Here is a 19,992-nt window from a genome sequence, read left to right on the forward strand (position 1 = left end):
TGTGAGAGTTGCAGAGCCTTGGTGGGGGGTGGGTGTTTTTTTTTTATTATTTAAATTTTTATTATTTATTTATTTTTTTATTATTATTAATTATTATTTTTATTTATTTAATTATTATTATTATTGTATTATTTTTTATTATTTAATTATAATTTTTTTTTTTTTATTATTATTCATTATTTTTTTTTCGTCCCCCCTCCCTGCTTGATATATGGCAGGGAGGGGGGCTCTCCTTCCCTGGTGGTCAGTGGCATTGGCAGTTCAGTGGGGGGAAGGGGGGCTGGCAGAGCTGTAACTTACCTGTCCTGCAGCTCCTGTCAGCTCTCTCCTCCTCCGCGCCGTCCGTGCAGCTCCCTCTGTCAGCTCACACTGTAAGTCTCGCGAGAGCCGCGGCTCTCGCGAGATTTACACTGGGAGCTGACCGAGGTGCTGAACGGACGGCGCGGAGGAGGAGAGAGCTGACAGGAGCTGCAGGACAGGTAAGTTACAGCTCTGCCAGCCCCCCTCTCCCCCAGTCTGTATTATGGCAATGCAAATTGCCATAATACAGACTATTGACTCGAGTATAAGCCGAGTTGGAGTTTTTTAGCACAAAAAATGTGCTAAAAAACTCGGCTTATACTCGAGTATATACGGTAATTAGGAAAAAAAAAATACAAGATAATCAAACACAGATATAAAAAAATCAGAGGTTATTTACCAAAAGTACTGATAAAGATGTGTTAAAGTAGAGGATTGTAATTCACCATAAACTTAAATAATTAATACAATTAATATATAACTAAACAATGAAAAATGTTACATATGAATTTTGCTGCCCCGCAGGATTCATTTGTGGGGTTGGGCTGGGACTGCAACTAATCAAGAACATTTTGTGATTTCTTCTAGATTGATGAATTTACTTCATAGAGTACAACCTATTCCCTAAACCAGGAGTGCCGAAAAGGCAATCCCTAAGTGTTGTAGAACTACAACTCCCATGATGCTTTGCATGCCTTTGGAATGCTTTTAGAATGACTCCCTGTCCCCCCCCCCCCCCCCCAAAATCAATAAATCTTTATGAAATACTCACATTCATTGTGTTGGGATGTCACTGAAATTCCAATGCAGTTAAAGTATATAGTAATACAAAGAAGGGATTACTTTGTCTTAGTATATTTCTTACGCTTGAGGCAGAGCTACTGCTGTCAAGTTTTGCAATTACCCCCAGCTGTCACAAGTGATGGCATTAGTTGAAAAAGGCTCTGTCTATGGAGGATCCTATGAAACCTCCATAGGACTCTGTGTTGTATTCTTGTGCAAGAGTACAGCACTGACGTGGGCTCCTGGCAGATGAAGCACCAGGAGCTGAAGAGGACCAGCAGGGAGAGTATAGTGATGGGACAGGTTTAGGTAAGAAAAAAATCACCTTCCCCTGCACACGGCAGCCACTGGACAACCCGAGGAACAGTCACTGTGGGGAGTCTTTGCAAAATATAAAAAGACCCAAGACGGTGACATAGTTGCTTTAAAGGGACACTTCAATAGAAAGTGACACTTTTATAGATTAACCTGGTTACACCCCCTATGCTTTCAAGCTGACATCAGATAATGTTACTTCTTCCTAGTTGCTTGGCTCAGTGGAGCTAAACTCAAGAAGTAGCAATTGCTAAGAGCACCTGACTTGCAAAGACTTCTCATTGAGCTGCATTGGGACGTCTACGATTGGACAATCACAGAAAGACTGAGGGGAGGGCTTGCAAAGGCTACTGACAGGAGATCTGTAGCTATTACAGGATGTTTTTATATCGAACGGTTTAACCCCTTGTGGTAAGAATGCACTTGGGATCTCCTGGCACTATAATAACTTCATTTAGATTAGGTTGTCATCGTGCCTTGAGCATTCCTTTAATGCTGAAAATGCATCTGAAAAAGATTAGGGTCTAGCTTTTGAGACAGCCATGTTCTGCCCTACAGTTTAAATATTTTACAATCATGTTTAATTAAAATTATTGTATGGCCACCGCATGCAACAAAAAAATAAAGACGTGGCATTTTATAATGGCAAAAACTTTTCTTTATATGTGCCTTACACAACCCACTGCCAGTCATACAAATAAAAAAAAAAAAAAGACTCTAAAATCATTAAGATTTACAAATGATTGAAAACAATTCATTAAATAACATCTGATGAGTTTGAAGTAAGTTTCAATAAACCCGTAGTTGTGTAATTTATTATTCTATTTTCTCAGTTCATATGAGTCAATCAAGGGCTTGATGGTGTATGAGGTCTGCTTTCTAAGCACTGGACAGCAAGGTAGACGTGAAGATTTGCTGCAATATTTGGGGAATCTGCTTTGTATCCATGGCAACAAAGGATCGCCCAGCTGGAAGTGTCCTCTGCAGTCTGCAGTTCAGAAAGGAAGGGAGGAAGAACATTAGCAATGCAAATCAACCTATCATAGACAGGGCAGAGAGAAAAAGCGCTCCCTTCTGAATAACACATAGACAGATTCTATTCATTCTCCTATTACTGGCTGAATAAAAGCTTAGGAATAGTCTAAAGGGTTGTACTAATACAAGCTGATACATCATGAAAGGCCACGCAAGGACACATCTGGGCTGTTACTGCAAACTCGTTTTCATTTATCTCCAGAATTCTTTCAGTTCTACTTCCCCTCTCATTATACCCGTTCTTCTATCCGATACACAGAACTAAATGAACAAACTCTCCTTTTATGTAAGTCGGATTCTAAAAGAACTGTAAATACACACAAGTAATGGAAAAGGCAAGACTGCATAATGCCAATATATTAACGTAAAACTTACAAAAATTGATTTTGTTTCATTTTTTTTTCTTTATTATTTTTCAGGGTTCTTTATTGTGTTTTTTCTAAGAAATGTTATACATATCAAAGCTCTGTCGCTTTCACAAGCACAGTAGCCTATGTAACATGCATTCAACTTACTATAATGTTTGTCTGTGTAGCTGTCAGTAAACAAGCTATGTCATTGTCTGACCATGTCCATTCATAGAAACTATGATGTCAGAGGTGTGAAGGGAGTTAGTCCTGCAATGATTATTGGGTGCAGTTTAAGGATTCTTTCGTGCCTATTTTCATTCAGTAGGTCAATTATTGACCATTTAAATGTGGGAATATAGCACTATGTCTGTGTGATCTTTTTTGTACTGTAGGTATAATGAACAAAGATTCACAGTTATATCTAATGCGGAGACCCAAGCTTATTTGATTATGCTAAATAACCTGTGACATAAGCAATGGTTTATCTATACCACATTTGAATGTTGTGGGAACAAGTACTGTTTCACATGGAAACAATGCAAAAACCGTAAAAGAATGGAAAGATATATATTTATTCGGATTTGCATAACTTCTCTATGAAAGAATGAGGCTTATTTCATCTGTAAAATATATAATTCTAGAATGACTGCTAAATAATTAATATTTAAAGCACATTCAATCAAACCCAACTCTCCGTCTCTTGGTGAATCTCCACTATTATCTACCATCTCTAAAACATAAGTAAACCATAAAAATACTGTGGTACCCTTGAGATGACAGTAACAAACTGACACAAGATGCAGACAAACTAAAAATTAGAGGCACTTCGAAAGAAGCCTCTCTTAAAGGGAAACTCCAGTGCCAGGAAAACAATCAGTTTTCCTGGCACTGCAGGTTCCCTCTCCCTCCCACCCCCCCCAATCCCCAGTTGCTAAAGGGGTGAAAACCCCTTCAGTTACTTACTTGAGGCAGCGACGATGTCCCACGTCGCTGCTTCTTCCACCGCGCCGCTCCTCCCTCTGACTCCGTCAGCCGGTGGGTGAGACTGATCCCGTCCACCGGCCGGGGAGACCTAATGCGCATGCACGGCATTAGCGCTCCCCATAGGAAAGCATTGAAAAAGATTTTCTATGCTTTCCTATGGGGAATTGAGCGACGCTGGAGGTCCTCACACAGCGTGAGGACGTCCAGTGACGCTCTAGCAAAGAAAATCTTTGCTATGAGTTAGGAAGTGCCCTCTAGTGGCTGTCTAATAGACAGCCACTAGAGGTGGAGTTAACCCTGCAAGGTAATTATTGCAGTTTATAAAAAACTGCAATATTTACACTTGCAGGGTTAAGAGTAGTGGGAGTTGGCACCCAGACCACTCCAATGGGCAGAAGTGGTCTGGGTGCCTGGAGTGTCCCTTTAAGAGCAGCTTAAAGGGACACTATAGGCACCCAGACCACTTCCACTCCCATCACCCTTAACTATATAAACTGCAATAATTACCGGGTAGGGTTAACTCTTCCTCTAGTGACTGTCTACCACCGCTATGCATGAGGACTTCCAGCATCGCCGGAATCCCCATAGGAAAGCATTAAATAATGCTTTCCTATGGGGAAATCCTAATGCGAGTGCGGCGATTGCCGCGCATGCGCATTAGGTCTTCCCCAACGGCAGGGGAGGAGAGAGGGCGGGACTGAGCCAGCGCCGAGGGACATTGGCGCTGGACCAAGGTAAGTGATTGAAGGGGTCATTAACCCCTTTAGCGCCGCGGGAGGGGGTCTTGACAGAAAGGGAAGCTATAGTGCCAGGAAAACAACTGTTTTCCTGGCACTATAGTTTCCCTTTAAAAGCTTTTACTTCGTGTGCTGTGCCACATCTTGTAAATGTGCAAGCTTAATTCTTACTGCTATAATCTATACTGTATTCACCAACTGTGCTGGACATCTAATCTAAAACATTGCCAGTTAGGTAGTGTTTCCTGGGCCATCTGTCTCTCATTCCAATTTCAGGTAAAAGGGACATTCCAGAAACATAAAGCACTTTAGCTTGTTGAAATTATGTAGGAATATTGTGTCATCTCTTTTTTTTTTTTATTTGACCAAAAACGCTGATTTCAGAAGAAATTGGCATTTTTATAAATTAAACTTGTTACACACACCTGGATGTCAGACAACCGTTCCTGTTACTTCCTGGTTGTTTAGTCAAGAGGCAGGCAATTGCAAAGAGTTCATAATGAGCTGTATTGTGAAGTCTACAATTGGACAGCCACAGAAAGTTTGTGCTAAGTTGGAAGGGGAGGGCTTGCAAACGTTTCAGACAAGAAAGAGTTCTGTAGCTTTTGCAAGCTGTTTTTTTATATGCTGCCAATGCAAACATGCACATTAAATGCCTGCATAGTTTAATTGGGGGTGTATCTACTAAACATGATTTAGTTTTTTTCTTAGGCTGTGGAGTGTCCCTTTAAGTCTAATAGTTCATGTTACTCTCTATCTACAGAAAATAAGCTGCTTATTGAGCTACTTGTAAGTGTCATGAAGCTATCGTTCTCTGCTCCCTGTCTTTTGAGTGTTCAGTGACTCTTGATATAAGTTATACAAACCACTTTGCATTTTTCTAATAGCTCTTAGATGTGCAACCAATTGAGAGTATTAAATAAAGGACTTTCTATTAAACTTGTATTAAAGGAAAACTATAGGGTTAGGAACACAAGCATGTATTTCTGACCCTGTAGGGTATTTTAAAGACACCATCTAGCCACCCCTGCCCCTAAATATAGTAAAAACTTACTTGTATTCAAATCTACAGCTGCTGCCTCTGATCTGCCTGCTTAGCTGACATAATCAGACGTGGTGTTCTGAGCCAATCACAATGCTTTCCTATAGGATTTGCTGGGACTGTCAGGGGCAGAGCCAGGACAATTCAAACACAGCCCTGGCCAATCAGCATCTCCTCATAGAGATGAATTAAATCAATGCACCTCTATGAGGAAAGTTCAGTGTCTCCATGCAGAGAGTGAAGACACTGAATGACAGTGCTGCACATAGTGCAGCACTGCCCTAGGAAGCTCCTCTAATAGCCATCTGAGGAGTGGCCAGTGGTGCTATCCCTAGGCTTTAATGTAAACATTGCATTTTCTCTGAAAAGACAGTGTTTCCTACAAAAAGCCTGAAGGGAATGACTCTTCTCAGCAGAACAAATACAATAAGCTGTAGTTGTTCTGGTGACTATAGTGTCCCTTTAACCCCTTAAGGACCAAACTTCTGGAATAAAAGGGAATCATGACATGTCACACATGTCATGTGTCCTTAAGGGGTTAAACTTGCTTTAGATTTAAGTGGAAAAACCCCCAACATATTAAACGTTACTCTCATCACTCACCTGTCAGCTTGGTCTCCTAAAGACCCAATAAATATAGCAAATGCATTGACTTGTGGGTCAGTTGTCAAAGCCTGGGAAAACCTTGATGGAGGTATGCCATATCTCTCTAGGTTGGCGTCACTTAAGACTATGACAAAATACTCGTCAGCTTCCTCTTTGGCAATCTCCCGTATTGCGAACTCTGTTGCTTCCAAGGTGTAGTCTCCACTCATGCAGAACTGGGAGTGAGCATGCATGGTCTGGTGATAAAATGAATTAAAACATATTGATAAAATTAGCACATAAAAGACCAAATATTCCATGTGAAAAAGTCAATGCTGTCTTCTTTTGCATAGGGTATAGTATAATGTGGTTTTCAAATATGGGCCCTGCAAACCATTCGGTCCTATACTATAACGTGTCTCTATTTTGATATCCAGGGGTTGTAGCTGAGCATAAATTATGGATTTTTCTGTTTTGGCATGCATCAAGATTATAACATTCACAATGCAACAATGCAATTGTGTGTGTACAAAACACACAAACAACAACAACCTGCTACATAATCTGGCAGGCATTTATGATTAATTTGAGTCATTAAAAGTGTCCAATTACCCTAATGTATCTGCTTTCTACAAATATACACTTTTGGTAGGGGTTTCCATTTAGTGGTTGCTAATAAACTCACAGTCCCACCATATAAAACAATTAACTTTAAAGCAAATCCAATACCTTGGTGACTCTATAAGGTGCTTGGTGTGAGAAGCAGATCACAGATTTCTCCTTCTATAATGCAGTTTACACAACATGGGAGAAATGCATTTGGTAGCATTCTCACATTCTGATTAGAACTATACAGGGGAAACACTCACCTTCAGAATCTGTAACCTCTGCTTATTGTTCCTGGGGATTGTGTCACTTTTTACAAGTTCAATGTTGAAACCATCACCAGAATGGCCAATGACATCGTACTATAAGAAAAACAAGAAAGAAATAATGAGATTGCTGAACCGTATCATTCAGACACACAGTGAACAAAAGTGGAACATGCAATGAACAATGGTTCCACATTCTTCATACCCATGTACAATCGGTGTGAACCCTAATACGGTAGCCTATAATGTTGTATACAGTTAGTTTAAAAGATTTTATGGATGTTGGTGGTACTGGTTAATAATCCTCCCAATCTGAGCCTCTGTGTCTCATGCATATAGTACAGTCAGTACATTGTTTGATGTACGTTTTGGAATACTGGTGGTAGCCTAATATCTACTGTTTAAAGAAGGAGCACTGACCCTTGCTTAAAGGAACACTATAGTGTAGGGAATACAACATGTATTCCTGACACTATAGGCCTGAAGTTGCTGTTTTTATGTGACCAGCCTTCTCTGCCTTTTTAGGCTGTTGCTGTTTAGGTGACCAGCCTTTTACTCACCTTTTTCCCAGGTGATGCGGCTGGCCCCGTCGATCTCGCTTTGGCTGGCCCCGCATCTATGGCTGAGATTATCAATCTTGATAATCTCAACCAATCCAAAGTTTTACCATAGGAAAGCATTTGGAGGCTATTGCGCATGAGTGACAAAACGCCGCTATGGATAATCGGCATCTCCTCATAGAGAGGCATTGAATCAATGCATCTCTATGGACAATATCAAATTTAGAGGAAAGTGGAAGCTAAAGGGTAACACTCTGTTCTGGGGGTAACCCAGGTAACTGAAGACATTTGTATAAGAAGACAAAAATTGAGTGCCCTACTTTAAAACGTAACTTTTATTGATGTTAATACAAATACTTAAAATAAACATAGCGGAAAAACTATTTTATAATAGTACAAAAGTGCTCAAAGTGAAAAAAAGCAAGCAAGTCTAGTTTTGATTGTTTGTGATGATGCACTGTTATGCCTAGAATTCTAGACACTTTTACTATGGTTTCCTAAATTTTGGTAAGCAAGTTTTGATTGTTTATGATGGTGCACTGTTATGTCTAGAATTCTAGACACTTTTACTATGGTTATGCCTAGAATTCTAGGCATAACAGTGCATCATCATGTGGTGGAATCTCGGTAAAAATAAATTTAGTAGGCCGAGATTACCACGTGGCATGTGTACGTGCATATACTGGTGTATCGGTAGGTTGGTTGCACGTGGCAAAGATACGATCAGTAGTGTACGGAGCATGTGCGAGAATACCGGATGTAGTATTCCCCTCCTCCATTGTGCTGGGCAAGCCATGCGGTCAAACAGGAAGTTAGTTCTTATTCGATTGATTGGGTAAGAGAATGTGTGGGTGGGGCTACTTATGGGAGGAGTTACATGCTTATATAAGGAGCCTACACTATTGTCCGGGGCTCAGAACTTGTTGTATTTTGGTGACATTAGTCCCTCTGAGTCCCGATCGGTGAATCGAATAAAGAATCTCTTCCTTCCTGAAGAAACCTGTGTCCATCTCTCTGTGCTTGGCTTCCGTCAGTTTCTCCGGTATCAATCACAAACAATCAAAACTTGGTTACCAAAATTTAGGAAACCATAGTAAAAGTGTATCGATATTAGTGAGGCAGCACACCTTACTGAATGATAACAAAGAAGGGCATATCGATACACTGTGTTTAACTATTTTGCCAGTGAGACTTTAACACTGGTCAGGAAAAAGTTTAACGTATTGTATATAGACTTGGTTGCTTTTTTCACTTTGAGCACTACTGTACTATTCTAAAATACTTTTTCCGCTATGTTTATTTGAAGTATTTGTATTAACAACAATAAAAGTTAAGTTTTAAAGTTGGGCACTCAATTTTCGTCTTCTTATACAAATCTCTGTGGAGAACGTTCAGCATCTACATGCATAGTGTGGAGATGCTAAATTCCAGTCTTGGATTAGGAAGTTCCTCTAGTGGTGTTACTAGGCAGTAATGTAAACACGGCCTTTTCTCTGAAAAGCCTGCAGGGATAGGCTATTGACACCTGAACAACTACGTTAAGCTTTAGTGGTTCTGGTGACTACAGTGTCCTCTAGTGATTTTTCACAGTGATGACATCAAGATGGCATGAAAAGTATTGAAAATTTCAGTTTGATACTTTTTCAACTAAAGTGATATGGTCAAATTAGCACAAGTATTTTGAAACCTTAATCATTGATATGGTCCCACCTGGCACACATTAATTTGTGCTAGGTTGGACCATTTATTAACTTATTCCAAACTGTTCGCATTGTCAAAAAGACATTGGCTTTCCTATATATTGCGGAATAAATAATGTTATGTATATCTTCAACATAGCGAACACTTCATCCACACCTCCCACAATCCAAATGATAACAGACAATCTGACTATTACTAGAATGCATGAAGAAATGTCACATGGGTTGATGGGCAAAGAGACTAATTCTAAAAAATGTTGCGACGATGGTCTTGTTATCTCCTAGAGATGCAAAATGCTTCAAAGGTACCTGTTCTCTAGCTGGTTATCCACCGATTTATGGTATAATCATTTGTGATCACTTTTCCTTATTTAAATGCAAGTTGTATATCAAGCATACCAGTAATACCAAATGTAACTGTTCCTTTGTTTAAGAAAGTCTCATTGTGAAACCTTTCACATGTGTTGCTATACTCCTTTGCTATCACAAGATTGAATAGCTAGCATTCTCTGCCCCACTTGTGATCCTTGTGACGCAAGCCCATTAGATAAATAAGGATAGGTTCTTGCTGAAAAATATGCTGTATAAGAGAGAGGAACATATTTTTATTATCATTGCGTGCTAAGAAGAAGATTGAATACAACTTGTTTGTGCTAAACTCACTGCAGTATTTCTACAGTAGGCAAATGTTGTTTATGTTATATGCATTCTCCATATATGTTTAATATAAACCTACATATTATTAAGTAAGTTATGACATTACATGTAGCTGGGTTATCTGTCTTTAGATTCCACCCTTCACAGCCTACATACCATCCTACAAAAACAGTATTCTGGATTCTGTTGAATAAGGACTGTTCTATATCTCTCTCCATCAGTTAATAAGAGATAATCCAGGCCATTTCGCAACTCATCCCATCTTGTGTAAAGGCCTCTTATCTCCGTAATTTTACACCTTTAATATCAAAGACCAGGTTGCACAGCAGGTGGGAGATTGCACTGTGTAAGGCAGGGAATAGAGCCAGTAGAGGGGCTGTCAGTGAGGTTATTTTGAAATGCACGCATTCCACTCCTTAGTCTTACAGACAGTATGACTCTCATAGAGCTTGCATTCAATCACTCGCAATGTTACAACTTCATGCAACACTTTGAAAACTCATTTTTTTAGAGACCACCATGATTTCTATTGGGTTATAATGGTGAAAGTGCATAACGCATGGCCATGATGACCTCATGAATAAAGTGATTTTTGTGTACATACATGTTTTTTAAGTAATTTCCTGGCGGAATAAACACTTGTGTTGTAGTTTAACTTCTTCTGTCTCAACTACTTGTATAGGTGGACAACAGAAGCAGGGGCAGTCACTCAGAGCTCACATTATCTGTCTGTCTGCATGTCACAGAGAATCATGAAGGTAACATGAAGGTAACGCAGCAAGACAGAAGCTACTGTGCAGAAACACTGATAATCTGAAAAACACTGTAATGGCATACAGGCTTTTCTCTAGGTTTAAGTGCTCTATAAACCCATAAATAGACAGATACATTTAGCTTCCAGGTAATGTGTAGGAACATAATGAAGTCCCGGGTTTAATTTTGGATACAAAGAAATCTAGTCCATCGAAACTTGAAGGATAAGTGGAAACACCTGCTAATCTGAAGGAGCACAGTTTTGACTTCAATGGTATTGAAATGATTTTCTATATTTAACGTTAGATGAATGTTGTTATGTTAAACCTTACAAACCTCATTAAAGCAGCTTAGCTTTTAAACAGGGATTGCAAACACAATAATGTTTTCCCATCATTCTTTATCATAGCATTAAATGTACATGTAACGCCGGTGTCAACCATTGCTGGACTGGGAACATATATACACCAGCCCGGGAATGTTTTAATCACAGAGGCCCACTAAGAAGACGGTGGGGCCAGAGATGGAGGTATTTTGTCATCACCAATGACAAACAGCTCCCTCTCAAATTGAGAATGTTGGCTCAATACGCAGAGCCCTGCTGAAGAGCTCTCGCATGAGAAAAAGGCCCCGTATTTGTTGAGAGCAGTGCAAGCATTTGTATTAACAGGCTTGCGCTGTGTTTGCTTGTGCCTTGTCTCTGGTGTCTCCATAAGTGGGATACCAGAGGACAAAAGGGCCAGGAAGGCGTATTGTGCATGTGTTTGGAGCCTGCTTGTGTGTAGAGTAAGCTGATTCTGGTGTTGTGTTTTATGCAAATAGTTGGTTCCGGGTGTGTGTTGTGTTTGTGGTGTAAAATGTGTTGCTAAGGGCTGTAGAGAGTGAGAGAGAGAGAGGGTGTGTGTATAGAGGCCATAGTGTGTATAGGGGGCATAGTGTGTATAAGGATTGTAGAAAGTGTGTGCACAGGCACTGCAGTGCATCTGTGTATGGGTGAAGTAGTGTGTGTACAGGTTGTAAAGAGTGTGTATTTATAGGGAATGTATTGTGTTTGCTTACAGGGGATCTAGTGTATGCATAGGGGATTCAGAGTGTTGGCAGCAATGTGTAGGTGGTGCAGTGTGTGCCTATAGAGGATCTATTGCGTAGGTGATCTAGTGCATGTGCAGTGGACTCAAAGTGTGTATAGGGGTTTGTGTGTGTGTTTGTGTGCGTGTATTTGTAGGATACAGAGTTGTGTACGAGTGCAACATATGTGTGAGAGGTGCACTGTGTGTGTGAGGGGTTACAATATGTGTATGAAGGGTGTAGTGTGAGGGTGGCAATGTGTGTGTGTGTGAGGGGTGCAGTGTGTTTGAGTCGTGCAATCTGTATGTGAGGGGTACAATGTGTGTTTATGAGCAGTGCAGTGTGTGTGTGAGAGGGGTAGAGCAGATAGTAAATACATTAGAAGTAAATACATGTTTTATGAATGTGAATGAACTCTAGCCTGTAGCTCCTCCAGATAGAGTTCACTCTCACGAGATCAGAGCATTGCCATGGTAACCGCGACAATGCGCTGACCTCAAAAAAAGGAAGAACCTGGCAAAGCCGCAAGTTTGAGCTCCTTGGGTCCTCCTCTCCCTCCTTTGCTAGCTGCTAAATTTAAGTGTCTGTGGGCCTGTGAGGGAGATATTTGATGCATGGGCCGGCCGGGGATCTTTTGATCTCTCCTGTCGGCCTAGGCTCATGGCCATCGCAGCCCACTGGGCATTTGCATGGTTTGCCCAATGGCCAGTCGGGCCTGGTGTTAACACTGCAATGTTGCAAACTTTACTTTCTTCATTTAAATTTTTTAGCTCATATTTTTGCTAGTAGCTAGAATGTACAGACAAGAACATCGTGGTTTACAGCACAGAATAAGAAGAAAGGGACTGTGAGTGCGACTTTCACAATAATGGGTACATAGTTTTCTTGCTCTAAAGTGCAAAACATTACTCAGTCTTATTAGAGTAGCACAAGAATTACTCTAGAGAGACTGAAGCTCACTAACACTACGTACATTAAGAACAATAGTCACTCCCACACTGTAGATTAGTCACAAATGAGTATTCATCTCAGGAGATTATTCCCAACAAACACCCGGCCCCACAATAACCTGGAGAAGGCAATGTTACCCTTTATGTGGTTATCAGTACTTACAAGTATTTATTGAGTAAGCATGTATCCCACTATTCGAAAACAGAACCTGGTATTTGGTGCCAAGCTTGGTTTTATTAGGATTCTGGGAAGTTTTTCAAATGTAACTAAAGTGCATATAGCATGTGATGGAATATTAGGAGACAAGTAGTCAATATAATTCAATGACTGGAGCAGTGTTTAGAGATCAGAGTGCAAATGGGAAGTTATGAGGTTCCTTGTAAAGAATAAAGATGTAGGACAAAATGGAAAAGCAGATTAGCTATAACAAGTGATGTCAGTGAGCATTAACATTCTCACAAGAGGAAGTAAATTAGGAGGAAGCTGTAATGCAAAATTATAATTAGTTCAATAGAAATGTTAAGTGTAAAAAAAAAAAATTAATACATGCATTTCAAACACACTATATAGTTATACCTCAGACTAGGAAAGCAAATTCATTTCTACCAGCTAATTTAAAAAACACATTTTTGGGCTATGGCTTTTTTGGTCTCTTTTTCTCACTTGATCTGTGAACCAAATGGTGAGACTGCAAATTTTACTGTACACAGATTGACCCATTTTCGCACCCTTTGCTCTGTCGAAATTCTACCCAGCCTAAATGACTTTCGGCCAAAATTCGGAAGTCTCACATAATTTTCTGTTTTCCAGTAAAATGGTTCAGCCAAGCCAAATTGTCTCGCTGTGCACAAATAGACTGGTTACTACAGCAAGACGATATAGAAGTCAATAGCAATATCACTAATCATGTATAGATATACAAATAAAAACAGACAATGGCACAGAGGACAGCATTCTAAAACCATGACACCCATAGATACAAGTTAGGGAAACACATAAAGAATGTGAGAGGCCAGACGAGTTTAGAAAGTAAGTGCAAAGTCCATGCAAATGAATGGAATCTGCAAACTGAAACATCACGTGTGTGTTTAATGCTATTATTTTTGTCCTAATCCTATATTTCTGTAGGCTGTAGGGAATCCACTGATTTCCCTTTACATAGAACACCCACTATGTGTAATCTTGCAGATGTGTTTGCAGTTAGCTGTGAAAAACAACGCAACGGAATAAAACCATGATTGACAGTTATGCTTCCCAAAGTAGAGAATACATGTTTTATGGCACTGAACTCTGTTAATCATCTCAAAATAATTAAATTTACACCAAATGCTCTCCTGCTAGCCAGTCTAGCAGGCCCCCTACTGGAATTTATTTATGGCGGTTTAAAAAAAAAAAAAAATGTTAGCAATTGACCTTTAACTGGTTTGTATTGTTTAAAAATAAGCCTTGCTTTCCACTCTAATGCATTTTGAAGATGCGGTGCTGGCTTCACTGTGCTTCTAGCTATTTTCTTTATCCTAGCAACAGAAGCTCTGAAACATTTCCCTCTACATGAATAATTCTCATTGGAACACTCTATATTTTCCCACTACTTTATGATAGTCAGGGGGAAAAAATCATTACTGTATTATTTTCTCTTTGTCATTACCTTAAACTTATGCTCGTAATTCTCAAATGCTTCCATGACCATGCAAGCAGCTTCCATGGAGCGCTCTAGTCGTCCGTCCACACCATTAAAGCGATACATGCTGCCAGACACATCCACCAACAGTCTCAGTCTCTTGGGTTTCTGCTGAGGGCTTCCAGGCTGAGCAGAAAACATAGAACAGAATAACACTTGTCATGAGCAGCCAGTTGCTTTTGTGTCCTGTCCACATTGTCATGCCAGTACCTCCACTGATTGTTCAGTCAGAGATGGATGGATGGATCAACTGAGAATTATTTGTCCTATTCATGTTGCTGTTTTTCCATGTACCCTGTTAACCGATCATCATTTCCTGATACTTTGTAACATCCGGTGCCCTTAAGTATTCAATATCATCACTTCTTTGCGATTCTCACATCATAGCGGTCCTACTCCCTGAATCATTGCACCTTAATTTTTCCAACCATCTTTCTTCCTACTTGAAGCCAAATCATCATATATTCTATAATGACAGAATAGGCCACAATCTCACACCTCTTCATTCCTTACCTTTCCTTTTAAACCCATTTATCAAAGGCACTCCAAACTGGAATTGAACTTGTCTTAATCTATTGTATAGATCATGCATTAAAGGAACACTCCAAGCACCCTAACAACTGCAGGATGCTTAAGTGGCTGTGTCACCCTCCCAGAGTAATCTGGCAAATTTATTTTAGAACGGTTTGACAACTTACCTGGTGCCCTTGCCGTATTTGACTTATCTGGAGAAGTCTGATGTTTCAACTGAGCTAAAGCAGGTTGTACACAGGACCATGCTAATTAGCTGAGATCACTTATTTGACGTTCTCAGCCAATAAGAACTGGCCTGAATGGCCGGTTGGTGCGGTGGACAATAGTGCTGTTGCTGTATGCACCAAGTTGGACCCAGGTACGTTCTCAAAACATTCTAAGATAGTTTGACAAATTGTTCTGATGCCAGGGCACTCCTTTCACGAAAACCACAACAGCATGCTGAAGTGGTTATGGTGCTCTGAATATTACTTACAATTCATAATAATTAAATAGTAAACTTTACTGTGAAAGGTTCTTAATTTTGTGTAAACACCTTATAACTTTTCATAACATATCTACTTATGAAATCTGTTAGCTGAAATACAACCCCTAGAACGTTTTGCTCTGCTTTCTGGTGACACATACAGCTGTGTGATTGTACATTGCCATTTAGAAAGGAGTGGCAGAGAGGGAGCTAAGAATTGGTATTTTAGAATGGGCGAGGTGGGACAGGGAAGGCAGGGTTAATATGCAGAATGCTGAAAACATTTATTAATTGCAAAATCTGTACAAAATTGGGCAAGGAAAATACAAACAATTATTTAGGAGAACATTCTTAAAAAGCACATTGGTTAATTTATATTTATAAAGGATCAACATTTTTGCAGTAAATAAATTATCAATCTTCTTCTGTTTCTCATTGAAACATCATCAACTAATTGTCAACACTTAACTGGCAAACTATGAAAATATACATGCATTTGATGGTGCTGACATCGTAATCAATGTGAGGAATATTCCTTCACATCCTGTAAATAAGACTGCTAGACATATCCATATAGTAATGTTTTGGTAAGAATCCTGGAAAACATATGATTTCATAATGATTCATAATGGTGTTTCTCCCTTTTTTAGTGACTCACTTAAAAAAATAGCACAAATGTCCATAGCATTGTTTTATATAGTTCCCAAAAGGCACATTGCAAAGCACAACATCATAATTCAGCTACACTGTGCATTACTAAAGTACAACATCATATAAAACAGACTACAGAAAAAAAGCAGTTCTCCAACACAGAGAAATATAGATGACCCAAGTGGAGTAGACGTATTGTCTCTTTTTAAACGACACAAATAAATCTGCATGACAGGTATTTGAAGTTCCTGGTTTGACCTCAAATATTTTGTCATTAGCTCACCAGATTCTCTCCTGTTTGAGCATTACTCCACAAAAATAGTAAATAGTAATAGTAAAAATAGTAAAGGAACCAGAATGATACTGCAGACTCTCTTGCTATCTCGCTGCCAGTCACCCTGACAGTTCTGTGCCAAAACACACCAATATGGCTCCGTGTACACACAGGAAATCTTTCAAGTAGCTTTACAAACTATCTTGCAAAATATGAGGACTTAAAGGGACACTATAGTCACCAGAACAACTACAGCCTAATGTAGTTGTCCTGGTGACTATAATAGCTCCCTTCAGGCATTTTCATGTAAACACTGCCTTTTCCTTATATGGCCACTGGAGGGGCTTCCTGGCTCAGGGCTGCATCTCTATGAGGAGGTCCTGATCAGCCAAAACGGCATTTGGCCCTGCCCCTGTGCCAATTTTAGCCAATCCAATGCTTTCCCTATAGGAAAGCATTGGATTGGCATAAAATCGGCCATTTTGATGATGGGGCAGAGCCAGCGCCAGCGGAACTGCACGGCGCTGGAAATAAGGTGAGTTTTAAACTTTTATAGGGGGGCTAAGGGAGGGCAAGACACCTAAATGGTGGGTTTAGCACTATAGGGTCAGGAATACATGTTTGTGTTCCTGACCCTATAGTGATCCTTCAATCAAACTATAAGGCCATATTGTATTTAAGCCCCACCACTTTTTACAGAGCACCCCAATACCGGCGGAGTTCCTACCTACTTTTAAAAAAAATGTTTACTTAGGAGAAGAATGTTCTGCACACTGCATCACTTGTTTGCTTCAACCTCTGTATGCTCCAATCAGCTCTCCTACAATTTAATTAACTACTTTTCATGACACCTAGCACAGAGCACCAATGTGTGAAGTTGTATTCTGTATATGCAGCAGCACCTCTATTTAATAATGGGTTATTCCAACTACCATGACCACTACTTCTTTTAGAAGTTATTATGGTGGTAGAAGTCTGTCTGCTTGAAACACTGCACATGTGGATTAATCTGCACTTGGGGACAAGTTACACCCTGGCACACATGACTTAATCAGCCCAGAAGTGTGGGATTTTACAGACATGAAGTAGTACCGATTTAATGAGGCTGTATTGGTGTATAGATCATGCCCCTACAGTCTCACCCCTTCATCCTCTACCATTTAGGAGTTAACTCACTTTGTTTATGCAGCCCTAGGCACTCTTGCCTTGGCTGTGACTCATACAGCCTGCCTGAAAAAAAATAGTTTCGTTTTCAATCAGATGTTAAATTGCTTTAGAAGTTGTTCTCTCTTGATCTAGAAATTGAACTTCATTCACACACATGAGGTTATTGTGTGCTCTAGAAGGCTATTAACAGAGCAGGAGATAAGAAATTCTAGATTAAACAAACTATGCAATAGGGGAACCTAGAAGATCTAGGTTCCTTTCAGTAAGTGTTTAGGAAGGCTCTGCACATTACATGCAGGGAGTTGTGACTAGGGCTGCATAAACAAAGTAATTTTACTCCTAAATGGCAGAGTTTTGAGCAGTGAGACTGCAGGGGCATGATTTACACACCAAAACTGTTTCATTAAGCTAAAGTTGTTTTTGCGCCTGTAGTGTCCCTTTAACTCTGTGGAAAACAAATATGCTTATTGCGCACTGGCGACAGACATTCTCAGTTTCTCCCCCTGCAGGCAGTGCTGATAGTGCTGCCAGCACGGGAAACCTTTAATCGCCACTCCATCCCTCCCTCTGTGCGCTTCCTCCCCATCTCCCTTACAGTTGTCTTTTGATTGGACCTTGGAGCCATAAAAAGACAGATGAGAATATTGCGCAGCGCTTAATTCATGGTAAGTTTAAACTTATCTAAAGGATTTGTTTCTTTAACTAAAAAAGAGAGAGGACATTAGTAGGGCATTATAAACTAAAAAAATATTTTTTGTAAAAAAAGGGTTGTTGTAACCCCTTAATGTTTTCCGTAGTTTTATGCCAGGTGACTCTTGAGATGTAAATATGGAATTTATTGTAGATCATTCGTTAGACAAATAAGCTGCACATTTACGATTGATTTTTCTGAAATAAAATAAAAAACGTTGACTACAATCATGAAGAGACAGGGTAGAAAATTAAGTAAAAATAGCAGTTACCAGTAAATACAGGGAACATGTAAAATGAGCTGGCAGCAACATAGTTTTCACCGCAATAACACAGCAATTGAGGTTGGAAAAAGACTCACGTTCACCCAATTCAAGTTTGTGGATTTTTACCAACAAGGAAAATACCATTCCTCCGTGCTCACACCCACACACGCCACAAAAAACACCAAAACAAAAAAAAAAACACAGCAGATCGCCTGAACATTATAACCCTGACAACAAACAAACAGACTATGTAATAACAAATAACAAAACTAGTGAATGGCTTACCTCTGGCTCATGTTCTCCTCGTCTCTTGTATATTGACTTCTCCCCTACCAGCCCATCAATGATTTTGGTATCATCCAATTCTCCCATAGCTTGGTGCCTCAACCACTGCCTTTCTTTTCCCTTTGCCTAAAAAAAGATATTAAAAAGGCAAAGTGGAGGTTTAAACTTTACAAATACAGATATTTATTATATATTAAGTAAGGCAGAGTTAACATTTTATGTCATAGATTTCCATCACAACAATACATAAACTAAAAATAGCACGGGTATGTTATATTATGTTGCCAATACCCGTTACAGAGCTCCGAGTCAGCTCATACTCTCACAGATTTTCGAGATTTATTTAGGAATTTTTTTTACTCCAAAAGGTAATAAAAAAAAATAAAAAAAAAGCTGCTGAAAGGTCATCTCAGCAGCCAATCGGAAGCTGGGATTTCCCCAGTTGAGTGTATTAGGCACCAACATTCCATTGTGTGTGGAAAATCAGAACTATATTATACTGAATTCCTAATTAACTCACAAGAGCGCCATGCAAGCTTTAAATCTTTGTTATTTTAAGAAAATATACACTGCTGAAAAGATTATAAATGCGGTCAACACAATGTAGGATTCGTTTGTAAATTGTTATGTCATGGCACAATGAAAATATAACATCAGTGTCAATTTAATCAGATCAATTAGGATGTGCTTTTACTTTTTTATTTTGTTACTGCAAAACTAGTCAAATGAGGAACGATCGCAGAGATTAAATAAAAAAATGGTTCCTGATTTCAGTTAACTGGACACTGTAGGCACTGTAATTGTGTCATCTCATTGAAGTGGTTATAGTGTTTAGAGTCCTTTGGAGTCGTATTTCATTGAGTGTTAAAATGTTTTTAATCTTTTAAAGCTAAATTACAGTCTCCAGCAGCTCAACCCCTCTATGCTGCTTAGGCTAATGAGGAAGCATTAGCCATAGTTCAAGTAGGAGCCAGCTGTTGGTGGCCAATGACTGCCATTCACTGCTCAAAATGGTTTAATGGTGACTGGAGGGACAGCGCCAGAAGACTCCAGGCACTATAACATATTCAAATGGATGAAATGGCTATCGTGCCTACAGGGTCCCTCTAAGACATCCTCCAGTCCAGTAATGGGTTAAAAAAGGCACACATTATTAATGAGTAGGTGAGTGTTTAGCAAATTGCTGTTAGCAATTAGTATGGCATGCATTTACCGAAACCCAAATAACACTTCATTAGCACGTTTGTCGCAAATTAACCACTGTTTGCTTTGCAGTCATTTGCTAA

The 19,992-nt window shown here is 39.6% G+C and overlaps 1 protein-coding gene across 1 annotated transcript in view; it reads right to left on the minus strand.

Annotated features, from left to right (window-relative positions):
* Window positions 1-685: 685 nt before the first annotated feature.
* Window positions 686-19,992, minus strand: part of VWA8 (von Willebrand factor A domain containing 8) — a 376,054-nt gene continuing 356,747 nt past the window's right edge. The window contains exons 42-46 of the mRNA XM_063425968.1: window positions 18,707-18,832; window positions 14,341-14,499; window positions 7,001-7,099; window positions 6,150-6,388; window positions 686-2,386 (exon numbers count right to left, since the gene is read on the minus strand). Coding sequence (XP_063282038.1) covers window positions 2,278-2,386; window positions 6,150-6,388; window positions 7,001-7,099; window positions 14,341-14,499; window positions 18,707-18,832 — 732 coding nt within the window. The 3' untranslated portion in view covers window positions 686-2,277. The remainder of the gene's footprint in view (window positions 2,387-6,149; window positions 6,389-7,000; window positions 7,100-14,340; window positions 14,500-18,706; window positions 18,833-19,992) is intronic.

The sequence above is a fragment of the Pelobates fuscus genome, chromosome 1, assembly GCF_036172605.1.
Source record: "Pelobates fuscus isolate aPelFus1 chromosome 1, aPelFus1.pri, whole genome shotgun sequence".
Classification (NCBI taxonomy): Eukaryota; Metazoa; Chordata; class Amphibia; order Anura; family Pelobatidae; genus Pelobates; species Pelobates fuscus.